This window comes from Colias eurytheme, chromosome 13 (genome assembly GCF_061535395.1).
Source record: "Colias eurytheme isolate Ceu_HAF_F1 chromosome 13, ilColEury1 Martin Lab GWU primary, whole genome shotgun sequence".
Lineage (NCBI taxonomy): Eukaryota > Metazoa > Arthropoda > Insecta > Lepidoptera > Pieridae > Colias > Colias eurytheme.
In genome coordinates, this window is record NC_142992.1 from 7956736 (window position 1) to 7975587 (window position 18852).

Genomic DNA, 18852 nt, shown 5'->3' on the forward strand with positions numbered 1-18852 from the left:
AACTTGCCAAGTTCGGTTAAGCTTCTTGATTAGGGGACTAAATTCAGGCTAGTGTACTAAGCGCTTATTTTCTGTGTTTTTAATTTCAACGACAGTGACATTATGAATACGAAATATGGCAAATGTCAGAGAACTGTCAAATTGTCAATTTTGATATTTGTGGAAAATATGGGAGATGAAAACAATTTTAATAAAAAGAAACTCGACCAAAACAATCCAAAACGTAGACCTAATAAGAATTATGCATTGAAGAAACGCTTGCCTCTGCGGCCCAAGGATGGCGATAATGTAATATTTGTAACGAAAAAGACTAATTTTAAGGTAATCATTATTATCTTTTATTTTTGGTTAGTTCTAAAGCTCGTTCAATATAGAAGTAATTGTTATATTTTCAGGCTCAGTTAGATAAATGTTGTGACCTTTTAACTAAAGGTGAAAACGACATAATATTACATGGTCTCGGAGCTGCTATACAAAGATGTTGTAACCTAGCATTACAACTAGAAACACTATTTGCAGGAACTTGTCAAATCGAAGTTAACACGGGGACTGTAGATTTAGTAGGTACGAGTTATTTTCCATAGGATATTAATTTATAAAAAGTAATGATTTTTTTTTATTGATAAACTAGACATAATAAGAATTATGTACTTTTCAGATGATCTGGAACCATTAACAGATGATCTTGATTTTGGTGCCCAAGTAAGGCATTCATCCTCTATTCACATTCGCATATTTAGAACTGCTATGTTTGGAGCCAACCAGCAATAATGTTTTTTACACTCAGTGAAATTGTGCAGTGGATTGGACTCACAGTATTTGAGATATGGATAAACTTAATAACAATCACGATATTTTCAGCACTTTTAGCATTAAAAATCGATGGTATAGTGAACAGTGCTTGGTGGACAATATTTGCACCTTTGTTTGTAAGTGATGCTATGAATGCATATTTTTGCTGTATTGTTTGCATAAGAATGACTTTAGAAAATTCATATAAGGCTTCAATATACAGAGCATCTTGGAGTTGTATATTCTTAGGTTTAACTTTTGTATTCAAATTCTTATTGTGTAGGAAACTTCAAGGGGACTCGGCTATAGAGTTCAGTGAAGTTTTTGCACCTTTATTTATACTATTACAATTAATAGCAGTTAGAGCATGTCAGTTACACCAATAAAATATAATCATTAATTAATCAGTGTAAAATTTGTTCATACATAAATAAAAGATAAATTGGAAATAATAATGACTTTTATTACCATTGCAAATAGTTAACAAATTAAATTAAGAAACTTGAATAACAATGAAGAAAAATATTAAATGACTCTATATTAACGAAACATACTAAATAAACCTCCTCTGTTTCTCTTGTCTTCACCACTAAACGAAAATGTGAAGTTATTGCCTTGATTTTCTGTGGAAGATTCTGGCTTGATATCTTCAGGCTTTGCACCAAACAATGATAAACCAGTTTTTCTTAATCCTGTATGATATTTTAAGTACAGTAAGTTATTAAATTACATATTTAATTCTTGATAAAAATGAAAAAAGTATTATGAGAGAACCTGATAAAAAGTTAGGAATTCCTTGTGCATAAGTTTCATTGTTATTTTCTTCACTTGATGGTGCTATATCTGCTTTAGGCGAGAGAAGTAGGCTAGAATCTGACCACAATATTTTATGAATGTTTATCCAGTTATATTTCTAATGTACAATCAAATAAAATGATTACCTATCCCATGAGGAAAATCAGAATCACCTTCCTCATACTCTGCAGTACTCATAGACAAATTTAATGAGTCTGGTATACTTTGTGGACCATGAGTGAATAACAACCCAGCTACTGTCATATCTTGTCCGTCCTTTAAAATAAACAAAATGGAATTTAAATACTTAGGTATTATTTTTTTTACATTTTTTACGGATATTTTTCTTTAAGTCTTTTATTGACATAATATAATATGCAACTAAAATCATAATCACGCACTAAAGTGGTATGGAGAGTTTTTAAACTCTGCCTATGAGTAAATTAAGCATATTTTCTAATGATCGATGTAATAGACTTTGAACATTATGGCTTGGAAATAAGGTGTTAATTTCAATAAACGTTTCACACAATGTCGCGATATGCTTTATAGTTTAATCACCTTGGGGCTAGAACAGCTTTGTGGATTTTTAGAAAGTCTATTATAATCAGCATCAGGTTCATTAATTTGTGAAACAATCTCTTCAGTCGCTTTTACTTCACTCTGATTAATTTTCCCCTCTGCATTTTCATTTGCAGTGTCCTTATCAACATTATCTTCAAAGAATTTTGAAGTAACGATTTCATTTGTGGGTAATGTGGGATCTTTTCCTGCTTTCTGCAAAATCAAAACTTCAGCTAATTACCTGAAACAGCCTACTTTAACAGAAACTTAATTTTAGTTTAGAATCACCGGTTGAAATGTATTTTTGGTATAAACAAACTGTGGAGACAAGTCCAAGTTATGTTTCTTTAAAATCATTTCCTTCATTTGTGTGAAGCTTTCAGTGCTAGTATTTGATTGTTTATTTTCTTCACTAGATTGTATTTCATCACATTGAGATTCTTTTAAATAAATAAATATAAATAAATATTATAGGACATTATTACACAAATCGACCTAGTCCCACAGTAAGCTCAATTAAGGCTTGTGTTGTGGGTACTAGGCGACGATAAATATAATATTTAATAAATACATATATATAGATAATAACACCCAGACCCAAGAACAAATAATTGAGTTCATCACACAAATATTTGCCCTGACCGGGGATCGAACCCGGGACCGTCGGCTCAGTAGGCAGTTACTTTACCACTGCGCCAACCGCGTCGTCTTTTATATCAAATGTTACACTCTTGCTTTCTTGAGATGGATCTTTCTAATAAACATAACAATTTAAAATTAATCATTAAATTACATTTCTTTTTAATTAAAGATCATAATATAGAATTACCATATAAGAAGTTTTGTCTTTAGTGTCTGGATTAATACATTGTTTGGATATTTCAAAATGATTACCCTGAAATTAAAAATCACACATTTGGAATGTTAATCATTACAACAATTGATTACATACACAAAAAAATAAATTACTACCTGTGAACAGTCCATAAATTGTGTGGGTGGCAAAACTACACTTGGTGTATTATCCAATGGTAGATTTACCTGTTCTTCATTGGCATCAGCATCCTAAAAATGTATCCTAAATATGATATTTTATCTTATTAGGTAAACAAATAAAGAAATAGACCAAACCTTTGTTTCCACATTTTTCTGTATATCAGCATTATCTGTCTTTTCATTTATTTTAGCTTTAATTAAATTAACATTTTGCAGACTATTAGGATTAATGTTTGCCACTATTTTATATGTCTCATGTTTATCTAATTTAATGTCTTCTAAAATATGAATCAATTTTTTATCTGAAAAATCTTTTTGGTGTTTGCTATCATCTGTCTCAATGGCCACTTTTGAGCTTATATCAAAATAGCTAGATACATATTCGTCTTTTATAAATTCTTCTGTTCTATGTTTAATTCCTGTGTCTGGTTTTACAATGGTATCAATTTTATTTATAGCTTTTGAATGTTCTACTCTCTTTATCTGAAATAAATTACTTTTACAAGCTTTTACAATAGAATATCAGACGACGATTTTTTTTGTTGAGTTTATGCCTTGGACCTAAGGTTGGTTTGGTTGGTTGGTTTAAGGCTGATTTTATTTTTGGTAATACCTAAAGCTTAGGTATTACCAAAAATAAAATCAAATTATGACCATATCAATTATTATAAGCAATTTTTCTTAAGAAATCCATCGAGAAAAAAAAGAGGGCATAGTTACTGTTCACGCCTTTTGTTCTCCCAAGTATGTAGGTACTGTTATAGTTAACTTTTTATTTAAAACAGTTTAATAAACAAGTTTGTTTTTACCTTGTCAAGCTTAACACTTAAGATGTCTAGGTCAACACTTTGTAGCTGGATATGTGGCATCTATAAAATAAAAAAATATTTTAAAAAGAACAAAATGAATTAAATAATTCACTAAGATTAATAGAGACATAATTAAATAATATATTATATACACCATTAAATTTTCAGTTTCAGAAGTACTGTGTAGGGCTGGCCACTTGTTCTGTGAACTCTCTAATATTTTTGTCTCACTCTTTTGCATTACACTAATATCAACTACTGTTTCATTTTTTATTTTACACTCTTGCAGAAGAGATTGAATTTCATCTTGTAATTTGATTCTTAGATTTTCTTTTTCATTAATAATTTTCAATGTTATTGGCCGTTCAATAATAAAATACTCAGCCAATTTTATAACACGTTGTTGCTCCAAGTTCCTTAGTTCACTTATTTTATTAGATTTATATATACACAGCTTATCATATTCATTTTTCAATATATTGATGCTTTCTTGAATAGTTTGACATTTATTTTTTGCTTCCAGATATCTTTTAATAAATGGGATATTTTCATGTTTTGTCTTAGACACCAACCATAAGTCTTCATACTTTTTTATTCCAGTCTTAACTCTTTCTTCTACTTCGAATCGTCTTTCCTTTATCAATAATAGTTCTTTTTTGGATTCTACGTTTGCTGATTTTATTGTTTGTAAAGCAACCGCTAAGCTGTAATTATGCAATTTATTTAATATCTAATATTATCTTTTCTCTGAATAATAAATAATTTATGATAATAGTTTTACCTATTGAACTCGGATTCGGCCAGTTTTATTTCAGTTTTCAATTTCAAATTAGCACTGCTGATAAAGCTACACAATTCTTTTTGGCGCTCTGATTGCTTTTTCAATTTATCCACCAGAAAAGCTTGTGCTAAACATTGATTAATAATGTATATTATATTGTTTCATGAAACTATTTAAATGTAAAAATTAAAGTTTTATTTACCTTTAATACATTGGCTAGATAACAAAATGTTCAACTGCATTTCATCTACTTCTGTAGAAATTTTTTCCAATGCCTTAACATCACTACTTTCTGCCATTTTCAGCTATTTTGTTTAATGGACTAAACGAATTAGATTTAAAACTGTACTTAAATTGGAAATACTCAGTATAAGCTCGACCAGAAACTGATTTTTTATAAATTTTATAATCCACCCAGAGTGCAAAATTTTAAATTGGAGGGAAATATCGTTCCAAATTTAATTTTAGACCATAGACTATAGTTATCATATTCATCTAATTTTTTCATATTGTAATGATATATTTTAAATTAGGAAGAGTGTTAAAGAATATAGATACAGATAATATAGTATGTGTTACTTTTAGTTATAACTAGGATTGTAAAAGATAAGCGATACGCAAATTATGAATTGCAAATAAATTGCAAAACGTTCGTGTTGAAAACCGAATAGTTACATTATTTTGTTTTAATTTTGCTTTTTTTCACATTTTCTTTATAATTATTTATACCTACATAAGGAAAGAATTTCCAAGAATAATAATTATTGTATATAGTGGAATGTAATCCACTAGGGGAAATTAAAATAAAACACAAAATATTCAATACCTAAAATTTATTAACAAAATAGTGTCATACAGTTATTTAAAATAACAGACATAAAGATAAATGATAATTTGATACAGCCTAGCATCCTAATTAAACCAGGTACTTTATAAATTTATCCCACTATAAAAAGAACAAATAAAAGTCGAACGCCGCACGAAGGAATGTTGGCTATCGCATGTAGTCAAACAAATATAATATTTCGTGCGCAAAGTGAAATAGTCGTTTATTCTGACCCTTATATCAATCAATCTAGCGCAAATCATACGATCGCTAGGTTGTTCAACACAACCATGTTCATTCACATTGGCAGTGTAAATATTACGATACTAGCACCTGCTCGCCAATATCAACACTGAAACCGAATATAATTCCTACTCCTGGCACTACCACCACGTAATAATACTGTTTGATTGCCAAATTATTTTTCTAACATTCCTCCATTAAACATCAAGGAAACCAATTACACGCTAAATTACAAAGTATCATACAGTTACATATATTTATTTTATTTTAGACATATTTATAAAACATGCAATATTTTTATATTCAGTTATGTACATACTCAATTGCACAAAATCATAGAAAACTTTTAACTATTCACAATCATTCGGTACAATATTACAAATAGCTTTGGCTTGGGTGACTGGGATTTCATGACTGTAGTCCGGGATTACACATAAATTATGTCAATGTCATATTTACAAAACGAACTAAAAGTGGGATTCTAAATGCGAAAATGATAAAGAAAAAGCTTACATATACGTCAATCTACATTAATGTCAATTTTCGTTAACGAAATACACAGCCTGAGCTCATCGGGGAATGTCTACTCGTTTTAATTACAAACCAATTCAACACGAGAACAATGCACGTAAAGAGAAATCGAAGGAATACAAAAAGCGCGTCAATCTGGAATAACTTATACGATAATACTTAAACAAATCCGAATACCTATTGGGTCCCGTTCATTTTAACGTTTAAATAATGGATTCGTACCGCCAACATTCACTAAGTGCCACGACCGCCGCTTCCGTCCGTGGACGACGATGAGATATCGAAACGAAATTACCCTGAGAACGTCCCACCGCGGGGCGCAGCGACCCACTCGCAACTCACTATTCACACAGTCAGTCGAACGGTTCACAGTGAGGGGGGGGGCGGCGCTCATTAACTGTAGGGCGGCGGCAGCAGGATCTCGGTGAGCAGCCGCTTGAGCGAGTCGACGCCCGTGAGGAAGCCGCAGTCGGGCCCGTCGTGCGGCGTGGCCGTGGCCAGCGGCGACTCGGCCGCGGCGCCCGCGTACGCCGTGTGCGCGAAGTCGATCATGCGGATGTCGACGCGCTCGTCGGGCGGCGGCTCGGCCCAGGGCCGCGTGCGGGCCCGCTTGCCGTCCGCCTCGCGCGCGCCCTCCGCCTCGCCGCGCCACGACTCGCTGCTGGCCGACGAGTACGCCATCCAGCTGTCGACCGAGTCGGGGCTGGGCGGCTGCGCGCGCGGCGAGCCCGGCGCCGCCTCGCCCTCCTCGTACCCGCCCATCGTCTCCTCGCTGTGCGGCCGGAACGGCTCGCGCTCGCGCTCCGAGTTGGGCATCTCGTCGTTCAGCGTCGACATGTCGAAGTGCCCGGGGGACGGGCCCAGCTCCGCCGAGCTGCTCGACGCGTCGCCCTCGTACTCGGAGGTGGATACGCCCGAGTCTTCCGGATGTAAACTGACGTCACCTTCGTATACTATTAATAGAGAGCTGAAAAGAAAAAAAATATTATTAAATAACGATATAATGTGGAAAAGTTTAGATTATAGGATCTTGTCAAAGTGTCCCTTGCAACTCACCACGAGTAGAACCTGTAGGAGGTCTGCTTGGCGATGGCGCGGCGCAGCAGGTCGAGGTCGCGCAGCACGCGGCGCACGACGCGCGCGCGCAGGCCGCCGCCGCCGCCGCCGCCGCCGCCGCCACCGCCGCCGCCGCCGCCGCCCGCGAAGAAGCTGCGCAGCGCGTCGCGCAGCCCGCCCTCCGTCAGCCCGCGGCCCCAGTACTTGTCGCGCCGCAGGCACGCGCCCGTCTCCGGCACGTACACCTGAACAGACGCACGCGCTTATTATTAACTCTTATTATTAACTCGTTTACATGAAAAATAATAATTAATCACGGAGATCTAGTCTCCGAGGCAAAAACAAAAAAAAAATCTGTCTTAATAGTTTGTAGATACTAATTAATTTAACGTTAATTAATTAAACAATGTTTTCGTTCCTTCTACTTACGGCGATTTATTATAAGTACATAATATATAAGACGTTTAGTGTCAAGACACATTCATAACGATTAATCGATTCCGCTGTATCGGTTTAAATAAGCTCTCATTTCGTTAGCGTGTGATTAACAAGTAACCTTTTTAATCAACGTGACATCGTGACAACAATAAAATACATAATTATGGAAGAATGTGAACGCCGACAAATACCTTGGCCGAAATCCAGAAACAATTAATTTCCTTCATGAATGGTTAAATTTCGTCACAAATTCCATAAAAAATTCAATCATCAAAACAATTATATTTAAATGGAAATAAGTTTAATACAAAATAATCAATTATTTACGTCACTTTGTACATTTAACAGATAATTTAAAAAATCATGTCCTTCGTCGGGCCGTTAAGCGGCTATTTATAACATCAAGTTATTAAACAGACCGTGTTTATAAAATAAGTATTTTAGCATATAAATGAACGCCTCTTCATTTATTGAAATCACAGAATAAACACGCTTCTTGTGTTATATTTATCTTTGAACCAAGTTCTATATAAACTGGATATAATTACGCCGCTTTTATTATTTAAATTGGATCCTCAGAGGAATAAATGAGTTACGGAAATGTACTAGAGCGGATAAACGTGTGTAATGTTATTAAATGAGATTATAATGTGATGACATAACACTGTGTTTAATACCATAGCGATCTTATGTAAAAGGAAAAGGAACCGCACACTGGGCACGCGTTACGCAATGATATACCTATCATTATAATAACATTATCTACTTCATTTGGACATTTCTTTTACATCTGAATAAAACAAGTTTCGAGAAATTACTTTTTCATATTTATCAAACAAACACGTAAAATTAATGAGTGTTAATTTATAAATAACAAATACAGAAATGTTTCCTCAATTTATTGAAGTTGAAATTAGAGTTGAAAATAATCACAATGCATTAATTACAAATTTTAATTATTTGATAACTTATCAGCAGGCTTTAATTATTTTCCTTGTTTTAATATACACCTATTTTCCCAAAAGACGTATGGATATGTTATTTCAAATTTATAAACCATCAGTTTTATATTATAGAAGATAGAATCATAGGTGTGTCGCACTTGGCGACGTGTTTAACGCTCGTAGCACTGCCTAACGTATAGTCTCTACCGTAACTCACAGGAATATTGTATTTATAGACCGGGAGATACTGACACAAAATTTCGAGTCATTTGTAACAGGATGGCGGTTCTACAGGGGTCTTAGTACGCAATGACAAAAAGAAAAACGATGGCGTGAACGCTGGTACCGGCGGCTTAGTCGCGTGGGCGTTAGTCGAACTCGTCGGAAAATAGCGAAAGTCAAACGATTTGTAACAGTATGGCACTTATTTTTCCTTTAAGTTTGAGGATCAACAAATATAAATACAAAATTTCAAAGATCTATGTGTTGGAAATCTTCACTTATATAAATTAATAATAAATTAAGTTTTCAAGTATGACAGCACTTTTTCCCCCTACTAGAAGTATGGCAAATATAATAATGGTCACATTTTATCAAATACTCTCCAAAAATCCAAATGCAATACTGGTACAAAAAGTTTGGCGAAATAAAAATTTTTTGCAGATTTTCGGCGGTATGGCGACCATTTGGAATCGTCCGAAAAGTATGGCATGGCGATTTTCGTAAATGGCTGCACGACGATAGTTACCTGTGCAAAAGTTAGCCTGGTACAAATGGTTGAATGATTGTTTTATTTAAATCAACACATTCGCATCGGTATGGCGGGCTGTAAGTCACACCGGAAAAGTATGGCATGACACTACCGCCTACTACTTTTTTATGGGCTATCGGTAAATTCTAAAATTTTTGTGTTACAAATCGTTTGACTTTCGCTATTTTTCCGACGAGTTCGACAAACGCCCACGCGACTAAGCCACCGGTACCAGCGTTCACACCATCATTTTTCTTTTTGTCATTGCGTACTAAGACCCCTGTAGAACCGCCATCCTTGTTACAAATGACTCGAAATTTTGTGTCAGTATCTCCCGGTCTATTATGCCTATACAATTAAGGTCTAGTTTAGCGTTGCGTAACTGCATGCCGCAGAGCCGCACACCGAGCGTGGCGGACGTACTGACAGCGCACAAGGGATTTCCCCTTGCAATCTATACACGGGAATATGGTATTTACGCCTGTAACGATTAAGGTCTATTTTACCTGCATGCCGCAGAGTCGCACGCCGAGCGTGGCCGACGTACTGGCAGCACACTTGGCGATCTGCTTGGTTCGCTTCTCAGCGCTCGCGTCGTCGCCGTGCTGCCGCGTGCCCATCTTGAGGTCGAGCACGCACGGCCGCCGGTACGAGGACGTGATGTTCTCCATCATGAGGAAATCTGCAATTAAGGTAGGTTTTTAGATATTTTCACTACTTGTGTTACTAGTCGATTGTTGCGTTCTTATTAACCATGTTGGTTTGAAGGAAAAAAAGAGCCACTAGAGGATGCATCATTAGCTGACTGAACTGAAGTTGTCTTATTCGCAAAAATGTAAGAAATACAACCCTGTTATTTTGATAAATTACAACACGATTTTTAATTTAAATGTGTTTTATTTTAACTTGATTACATTACATATATTAATCACTCCTCAAATCTTCACAGTTACAGTATTCTCTTAAAAGTTAAAAAGTTAGGCGTTATTTAATCATTTTGGAGTCATTTATACAAAAGTTTATGAAAAAATACGATTTTATTTTTAATATTGTTAAGTTTATCTATCACGGCACTTTAGTACCTTCCTAATAATAATCAACATGCCCTGAGGGACTCGATCAATCTGACCCACATTCTACGTGGTGTCGTGGGAAATTAGTGTGTTCGTATCTTTAAAATATAAAAATCTCATGTATTTGAAATGAATTCAATTTCTTTCTTTATTTTCAAATGAAATTGAATTTCTGCGATTAGAACTATCGGGTTATTAAGTGATTCCATGTGGTCTGTAGTTTAGATTTTGGAATAGTGCCCAGATTATGGTATATTATATTATGACACTGAAATATGGCGATAGAAATAAAAAGAAAAATCTCTTGAATTCTCGAGTCGTAATATTATTGTTTATTCCATTACATAATTAACCGCATTTCAAAATATTTAATAAATAAATAACGTCTAACAATAATAAAAGATTATGTATTTAACTTGTACGTAATTGACGCTAATTAATGGTTTCATCATGATCTTGAGTTATTTTAATCTTGCTACAGTCATATTTTATAATAGGTAAACACAGATGGAAGGTTTTCTCTCTAAGCGTTTATTTAAACAGTGATAGAAATAAGATTTATTTTATTAAAAGTAGCTGCAGATGCATTAAAAAATAATAACGTTTTTGCCGTGAAATTATTATTTTACTAGCTCTTAATTTTGTATCAACGAAAAGATTTAAGAAGTAATAATTGACAAATGTTCATTTAATTTAATAATTTTTAAACTGATATATGTATTACAAACACAATAAAGATATAAAATAAGTTGCATGTAACTTGTATGTTTCTTAATCATGCTATTTGTAATAATTATCTAACATTTATCTGATGTAACGTGATATTGCATTTATTAACAAGATATACAATCGCATTAATTCTTTTGTTCATTAATTAATGTTATCGTTTTCATAAAAATACGTGTCTAAGTACAATTTTTCCTCGTTAGGAACTAGATGGCGTTGTTAGTGTAATGTCTATGAAAATGTATTACTGTAATACTAAATGAGGTCTCAGTACTTAGTATAATAGAGATGGCACACTTACATTGCTTATTAGAATTGTCCATATGCGCAATGCTCTTTAGCACTTCGCTCGCATTGCCGTTACGGTGTACTTTAAATCTGCAATAGGAAAGCGAACGGTTAGCGGGAACATTCGAAGGGCCACAAAAGAAAAGAAGGAGCTAATTATTGAAACACAAGTGTAGTCCATATGGTTATATTGTTACATTGCAATCAAATATTATCATTACCACGACTCCACGATGCAAGTCATCGGAGGCTCGCAGTGTTAGAGTGCATCGCTCACTAGGGGGATATTCGCGTAAGTATTGCGATGGTATGAATAAATGGCGACGTCGGCGGGCCGGCGGGCCGGCGGGCCGGCGTACGTCAAACATTCTGAAATATGATAAAGGACACATGACAAGTGTCGAGGAGAGTACGGCGAGGGCGCGGCCGAGCCCGGATACGCACTTGAACACGTCGTCGCGCTTGCGCTTGCCGCCCAGCGACTGCTTGCGCCCGTTCTCGTCGCGGAAACATGGCGAGTACCGCTTTTCCAATTTCGTGCCACCCGTGTGAGAAGCCTGCATCACGCCTGCAACAAACGGCCTCATCATAAGTATTGCTGCTCGCTCGAGCTCTATCAAGCGAGCCTCGCTATTCACTATCAATTATTATCTTTTTTTTTGTGTGATTATACGAGTATAGGGTATATATTTCAATAAAAATATTTCTAAACAAATAAAGTAAGGTTTATACGGAAAATCTATGCAAGTTGAAAGCCTGCCATTCCATTGAAAGTTGATGGCAGTCAAGAGTTAAACACCTCCAACAGTTTGCAATAAAATAATACATCATTTACTTACTATCGTGCAAGTTGCCAGCGTTACTTTAATGAAAAGTGAAAATTTAACGGTTAACGTAAGTTAAAAAGGGTTTGTATATCTTTTGTTTTGTGTATCTGTATTCGGTGTATATGCTGTAATGTATCATGTATCATGTTTGAACTGTGGCAGTAAAATTGTTCAGTACGCTGATGTGTAGGATGTTGCGATGTGGGTGCGGTGTGTGTAGGCTTTAAGTAAAGGTTTACAAACCCACAATGTAAAATTACCGCTAGGGCGCTAATAGAGGGCGGTTGTGTGACGAGCCGCCGGCGTCGCTCCGCCCGCCGCAGTGCCGCGACCCTTGCGACAACAAGGAAACTAATATTGTGTTCCTGACCCTGGCCCTCTCCCGCTCGCGCTCTTGCGACCAAACCCGCCTCCCGCGAGCATTCGGCTCGATCCTAATACAGTCAACGCCTTTCATCTCTATACCTCTGAGGTATGGCTAGCATTTATCGACTCTTCATACTTCACCATTTCATTACTAACAACAGTAAATTATTATTTTCCAAGTACATACATATTTATTATAAAAGCATTTATGTTAAGCACTAAATTATCTTTACGTACAGGACTTAAGATAGCATTTATCTGTATTATTTATTTATTTAATAAATATTTATTTACTCATTCAGTTCTTTTATTTACTTAGATAAAGGTCTCGAGTGAATAGGTATGAGTATAATATCCGCTTTTGAAAGTCAAAACGTACGGCCAAGTGCGTGCGACACTACGTGCGTTTTCGCACGCGATGAAGGTAGGTAAGTATAACTTTCCAATTCTATACTTTATGGTTTACAATTTACTGTGCTCGAATAACGACGTAGTCGATTGTAAGTAAACTTAATAATATTTAGTGATTGCGGTCGGCGGGTTTGCGAATCTCTCAGGCATCACACTGTCACTTTATTCATATTTTGGTATGATGGTCACGATCAATTGAGCAATAAGGAAAGTTGATAAAATTTGTTTTTCAAACAAATTCTACCGTGTAGGCAAATTAACGCATCCTCAAACATTCGAGTGCGTCGATATGAACGATAAGATTAAATATAAAATTAATCGCTTTCATATCGGACCATACTTTTTTCCGTGACGTAATCGTGTAACGAAATTACCGTTCAGTTCACACATTGTAAACATTGAACGTATTTATAAAACATTACATGTTAGGTTTCACGAAAAAGAAAAAAAAACTTCCTTAATGCTCCAAAATGCAATAACATCAAACAGTACATAGAAGACTAAATAAAAAACAACACGTAGAGAATGATATAATAATATTAATAATCGATAAAAAAATGATGCAAATGAATGATTATGACACATTCAGCGAAATCTTAAAAGCAAACGAAACTTTACAATAGCAAAGGTGTAATGCTCACCTTTGTATCTGGGTACGAAACTCTGGATGTCTTCAGGAATGTTCTGGTAGAAATGCAGCTCCCTGATGTTGAGCGGCTTGATCACGGTGCTATCGTTTAATACTAACAGTCTTGTGTGACCGCCCACCTGAAAATAGCTTACATATCAGCATTCATTCATTCAAATACCTACAGCTAAAGAAACATTAATTAAAATACCTACAATAATTGTCGGAATCGTGCACACAATATGATAATGACGTCAACTCAATACAATAATGTCGATATTCTTTGCATTTTATATTGTACATTAATAAAGACTACATTTCGAACACATCCGTAAAGTTCTAGAAACTTTCTAAACCACGACACAATTGTATAGAGCCTGCCCGTGGTTACATAAAATCCCATGAGTAGCATATGAGCCAATGCCTTGTTGCCGGGTGGCGTTGTGTCATTGCTCGTTACTCACAATCCGAGCTCAATATTGACAAACAATGTACACGTGGATATGATATTATGCAGGCTTCGGTTATTTTTGGCAGTGCGTTCTTATCATAATCATCACCTTACCCGATAAGAACCCGCGATAGTTTTATTGTAATACAAACAAATCTACTGATAACCCACAAATCATGAAAGTAATTTTTTTTTCGCATGGAATATTATCAAAATCCTGATCCATAATATCTGAGACAGGCCGGGTACCCATTAATAAAACGCAGGTAAATGCATTATAAAACAGTACCAAATGTAACTGCATATTGATTTTCTAGGGCCACTTCATTTAAGATGAGCCAAATGCCAATCCAATTGTAGAGCGAGACAGACGTAGTATCGATAAAGTGGATGAATAAATAGTATTTAAATGATGTGCAGTGGAACGAATTGAGGGTCAAAATACGAACAAACTGCGTCGATACGGCATTGACCCGCTGTTGTGCGACCGAAAAACACCTCTACGGAGTAAAGGTGGAATCAAAACACGAGAACGTACTGGAAACAACCATGACAGCGTTGAGCGTTATCGCAATCGAAATAAACTAGTTTTCCGTTTATTTTTCCACATTATAATACATAGATTGTATAAATATAAATACAATAAAACAATAAAGGAATATAATATTTCCTCACAAAGACTTTGACTAAAAACAATTCCTTTAACATTTTAGATGAAAACAACAATGAGATAAACAACTAGGTTTTTATACTGATTCTGATTATGATAATTTCTGACGATCCTAACTAGTAGGTACTTGACTGAACCTCATTTATTTGAAACCACATACAAAATAAAAAGGTACAAATTATTTTGAATCCTGAGTCACCAATACGGTAAAATAATTTAATTTTCATCTTCAAAATGAAAATATATAAGTACTTACCGAAATTCACGAATAAATTCTTTTATTTTTCATATTATACCGAAAAACACCGTTACGAAGAATTAAAAAAAATCGATTTCGTTCCGCCACGTTCCGCAACTATGCCTCGAGAAGACCGACATTTCAATTCTTACTACTTATTCATTATTACTCATTGAACAAAGCTAGGAACAGAATAACAACGCAAATCTGATACAGCTATACAAGATTAGCTCGCAAATGCTTTATATTTTCCTATAATTAACGTGAACGAACGGCATTTATCTAGAGACCATATAAAAACTTTCAAAATGGCTGTTCAACTGTTCTAAGTACGTCATAAATGCGTAAGCGGATTATAAGACTAAAGCGATTATTCACAATCCTAGGTGGTACTGCATAATGTAATATACAATACTTACAAATAGGTACATTACTTGGTATTGGCTTAAGCTATTGAAGTCATTCTAAAATGGCCAGTATATTATGACAAATCTTTTATTGTTCTAAGAGAAAAAAATACCACCATCACTTCACATGTATATTCTTAATCATAGAAAATAATAGCGTCCATGGAAGGTGGCAATTTTATTAAAATTATTACAATTCATACGTGAAGCAAACAACATTCTATATTACAGACGCTTATTTCATAACAGACGAATATACAACAGAAGCAGAACAAAGCAATCAACGAATGTTTAGACTATAACATTGTTCCTAGTGTGGAGAAAAATAAACCAATTGAGAATTCATAACAACACCATCGTGTATGAGTAATTAAGCATATTTAATACACGACTGCTGCTACTGTGTGGACACAAACTTAAATGGACTCTGCACATGCTTGCTTACTACTTAGTGACAAAGTATTAATTCAACAATGCAAGCTATGCGTATACAAGGTTATAATTTGAACAAATATTGTCTGCGTATTAATCATTGAAGTTTATTTAAACAAAAAACATAAACTGTACAGTAATACGAAACAAGAATTACATTTTTGATATAAACATAATTCGAGACCTTTAAATCATACAAGCAATGACGTAAACTCTTGGGAAAATTATTGTAGAGTATCGCTATATTTGGAATCGGATACTTTGCGTGCCACTGATGGTTTGCTTACCTAATATTACATTATACATACATTATCAATGACGACACGGTTTATGTAATGCAACCAAACTAGATCGAATTTCATCTCCAAAGAAATCGATTGGTGAAATTAAAAAAATATCTAGTAGGTATAATTAATATTGAACAACACAATATACATATATATGAGAAAGGTGTAATCTATAAGACGTCATCGGGCCATTAAAAAGCCAAAGACAGAATAAAATTGCGATAAAGATAAACACAAATAGCGATGCTAGGTCTATTGATGAGAAAACCTTTAAATTATTATATACTCCTGACATACAGGTTTTTACCTAGTTTGGGAGTCAGAGACTTCAGCATTTAAAAATGTTGTATTCTATTGTCAATAAAGAATTTTTATTTATCTATTTATTTATTTAATACGTCCTGCCTGAGCATTTGAATGCGCACCACGTCCCAAAACTCTGCTCACCTTCGAAAGGGCGCACATTATAACGTGGGAAATGTCACAATTGCATAGAAACATCTAGTGTATCCTTTGCAACTCAGATGCCCCAGTTAATCATCGCCACTCCAGCTTGCGAAACATCATTGCACAACTTCTTTGATACAATAAGGGCTTGTTGTTTTGAATTCGTCGCGATTCTCCCGTATGTATCACGGGTCCCGAAAGAGCAAAACAAAATGCGCGCGATACGTTTCGTGGGGAATTCGCTCTTCCTGGCCAAGGTCAATGTCAGTAAAGCGTGTGATGTCTTACTTGATTGTGCAGCGGCAGAACGTCCACCTCGTGGCCGTCGTCTGGCGAGAGCGTGTGCGCGGCGGGCGGCTGAGTGCGTTTGCGCTCCACGCCTCGCCGCTCCGGCTCGCCCATGCCCCAGCCGAGAGAGTACACCATCACTTCGGTCGAGCCACCGCCGCCGCTGTCCACCTGCAGCCAAAAGAACATTTAAGATCAGCTCCGCCAGTTGATGATACAATCACTGATAGCCTATAACACTTTTTTTGGTGAAACTTTCATACATGAAAAGGTTAATATTCCCTTAACCTATCCAAATGTTGTGAAATTGGATATTAGTCATTGTAATAAAGTTGTTATCATAGTACCAGTACAATTCAATAGTCATAATCACGGACATGTATGTCATAATGGTTACTGTAAGTAAACGCAATATCAACCATATAACAACAAACAAGTAAATTGATAAAAATTGGAAATAATGATTACTAAAATACCTGTGAATCATAACCGATAACAATATTGTATATAAACATTGTCATAAATAGCATAAATTCTTGGAATTAGAAAAACATCACTTAGTGGGTACACCAATAAAAATACAAATCGATAGCGTCAATTACCCCATTACCCCTAACACGCGACTATCGTCTTGAAGAAGTGAAGTTGAAATGAGAAGGAAAATAGCAAAATCTAGGTAAAACCAAGACTGAAAATTGACGTCTTAGTAACGACATTGTCACGTATGTCAATCATGACTGGCATAATATGTGGTTCATGAAAAGTAAGACAGAAAAAAAAGTGTTGTGCATAATGTTCACCATTCATTTCATGTATCAATTTTCTCGGGGAAATTTGCAAAACTATTAATACTGTCCATATTTATCTCTAATACTGCAATTATAAATATGTAACTGTAATACATAATAATATGCACAAAAGGTAATTTAACTAAAATTAACGAAGCGAGTTGTTTGGAACAAAACATGACAATGGACTATTTTATAATAAAACAAGTGATAATGGCACGTGCGTCAGTATTTACTTAACTGACATATTTAGCTTAGTATCAACTAATTCATTTGTAACAATTATAAGGTAGACTTTGACTTATTATTGAATCAATATTGAATTATGATATTAGAACTGCGTAGTACCAATACACACTTCAGATATGTCTAGAATAGACGCATGCTTACGCACACGCCACACAGCTAACACTTGTTCTTAATAAACAAATTGTTCACTTAAAATTTTATATTAGAGACCATGATATTAAAGTTGTAGAGGTAAAAACAACTACGTTATACAAAAACAAACAACCATTCATAATATAGGGAATAATCATTGTCTGATGTAAGAGGTGTACCTCATTGCAATAAATCAATACTTTATATATAAACTATGTATGATAATAACTCCAATGTCGCAAACCACTTCACTTTCGTAACGATTATAACATATAATGAAAGGCACGAGTCAATAAATAGCACTTGTTGTAACAAAGAATCGGTTCATGTCGGTATAAATTGTCCAAGATGATACAAAACTAGTTTTGTTGAGACTTTTCGTACTCAGGTCAGGGAACCGGGCCTGTTAGTTGCTGACCGGAGCATTCTGCTACTCGGTTAGTGACCGTGCTTCGAATAAAAAATTCCTTTTGTTCCCTCCCTGCGGCAATCACGTCGCCAGACAAGGACACTGACGTCCTCTCTGGAACGATCCCGAGATTTGTGCCTTGGTCTTGACAATACTCGGTTACATTAATATTGGCCTTTGTCTTTATGCGCAATTCATAATCACAAGAC

General features: G+C 35.3%; 4 protein-coding genes across 7 annotated transcripts in view; 2 read left to right on the forward strand and 2 right to left on the reverse strand.

The window, feature by feature from the left end:
• The first annotated feature begins 122 nt into the window (after positions 1-122).
• Positions 123-798, forward strand: Rpp20 (ribonuclease P protein subunit p20). The gene is made up of 3 exons (XM_090108783.1): positions 123-321; positions 396-564; positions 659-798. The coding sequence occupies exons 1-3, from the start codon at positions 169-171 to the stop codon at positions 769-771; spliced, it is 435 nt and encodes a 144-aa protein (XP_089964909.1). The 5' UTR covers positions 123-168; the 3' UTR covers positions 772-798.
• LOC149903549 (transmembrane protein 203) lies at positions 771-1247 on the forward strand. The gene has a single exon (XM_090108784.1). The coding sequence runs from the start codon at positions 771-773 to the stop codon at positions 1176-1178; it is 408 nt and encodes a 135-aa protein (XP_089964910.1). The 3' UTR covers positions 1179-1247.
• On the reverse strand, positions 1222-5180 carry LOC149903550 (uncharacterized). 2 transcript variants are annotated; one of them, XM_090108780.1, is made up of 13 exons: positions 4940-5180; positions 4738-4864; positions 4111-4660; positions 3957-4016; positions 3283-3630; positions 3124-3216; positions 2981-3046; positions 2859-2905; positions 2440-2590; positions 2149-2364; positions 1734-1863; positions 1567-1665; positions 1222-1484 (listed from the first exon to the last, which is right to left on the reverse strand). In XM_090108780.1, exons 1-13 carry the CDS (start codon positions 5034-5036, stop codon positions 1333-1335), a joined length of 2136 nt encoding a protein of 711 aa, XP_089964906.1. In that variant the 5' UTR covers positions 5037-5180; the 3' UTR covers positions 1222-1332. The 2 variants fall into 2 exon arrangements, with proteins under 2 accessions (XP_089964906.1, XP_089964907.1); XM_090108781.1 differs by lacking the exons at positions 2440-2590; positions 2859-2905; positions 2981-3046.
• A 375-nt stretch (positions 5181-5555) lies between these two features.
• Positions 5556-18852, reverse strand: part of Ip6k (Inositol hexakisphosphate kinase) — a 38913-nt gene continuing 25616 nt past the window's right edge. For all 3 annotated transcript variants that reach the window (XM_090109124.1, XM_090109122.1, XM_090109123.1), the window contains exons 2-8: positions 17066-17236; positions 13859-13985; positions 12058-12181; positions 11627-11703; positions 10033-10208; positions 7394-7638; positions 5556-7304 (exon numbers count right to left, since the gene is read on the reverse strand). In XM_090109124.1, coding sequence (XP_089965250.1) covers positions 6731-7304; positions 7394-7638; positions 10033-10208; positions 11627-11703; positions 12058-12181; positions 13859-13985; positions 17066-17203 — 1461 coding nt within the window. In that variant the 5' untranslated portion in view covers positions 17204-17236 and the 3' untranslated portion in view covers positions 5556-6730. The remainder of the gene's footprint in view (positions 7305-7393; positions 7639-10032; positions 10209-11626; positions 11704-12057; positions 12182-13858; positions 13986-17065; positions 17237-18852) is intronic.

Excerpts from the sequence above, each read along its gene's own strand:
- Rpp20 (XM_090108783.1), top strand. The coding sequence starts at position 169 with ATGGGAGATGAAAACAATTTTAATAAAAAGAAACTCGACCAAAACAAT. Across the intron at positions 322-395 it reads CGAAAAAGACTAATTTTAAG|GCTCAGTTAGATAAATGTTG; the intron begins GTAATCATTATT and ends TTATATTTTCAG. Across the intron at positions 565-658 it reads GGGGACTGTAGATTTAGTAG|ATGATCTGGAACCATTAACA; the intron begins GTACGAGTTATT and ends TGTACTTTTCAG.
- LOC149903549 (XM_090108784.1), top strand. The coding sequence starts at position 771 with ATGTTTTTTACACTCAGTGAAATTGTGCAGTGGATTGGACTCACAGTA.
- LOC149903550 (XM_090108780.1), bottom strand. The coding sequence starts at position 5,036 with ATGGCAGAAAGTAGTGATGTTAAGGCATTGGAAAAAATTTCTACAGAA. Across the intron at positions 4,661-4,737 it reads GCCGAATCCGAGTTCAATAG|CTTAGCGGTTGCTTTACAAA; the intron begins GTAAAACTATTA and ends GCATAATTACAG. Across the intron at positions 3,047-3,123 it reads AATTTATGGACTGTTCACAG|GGTAATCATTTTGAAATATC; the intron begins GTAGTAATTTAT and ends TTTTAATTTCAG.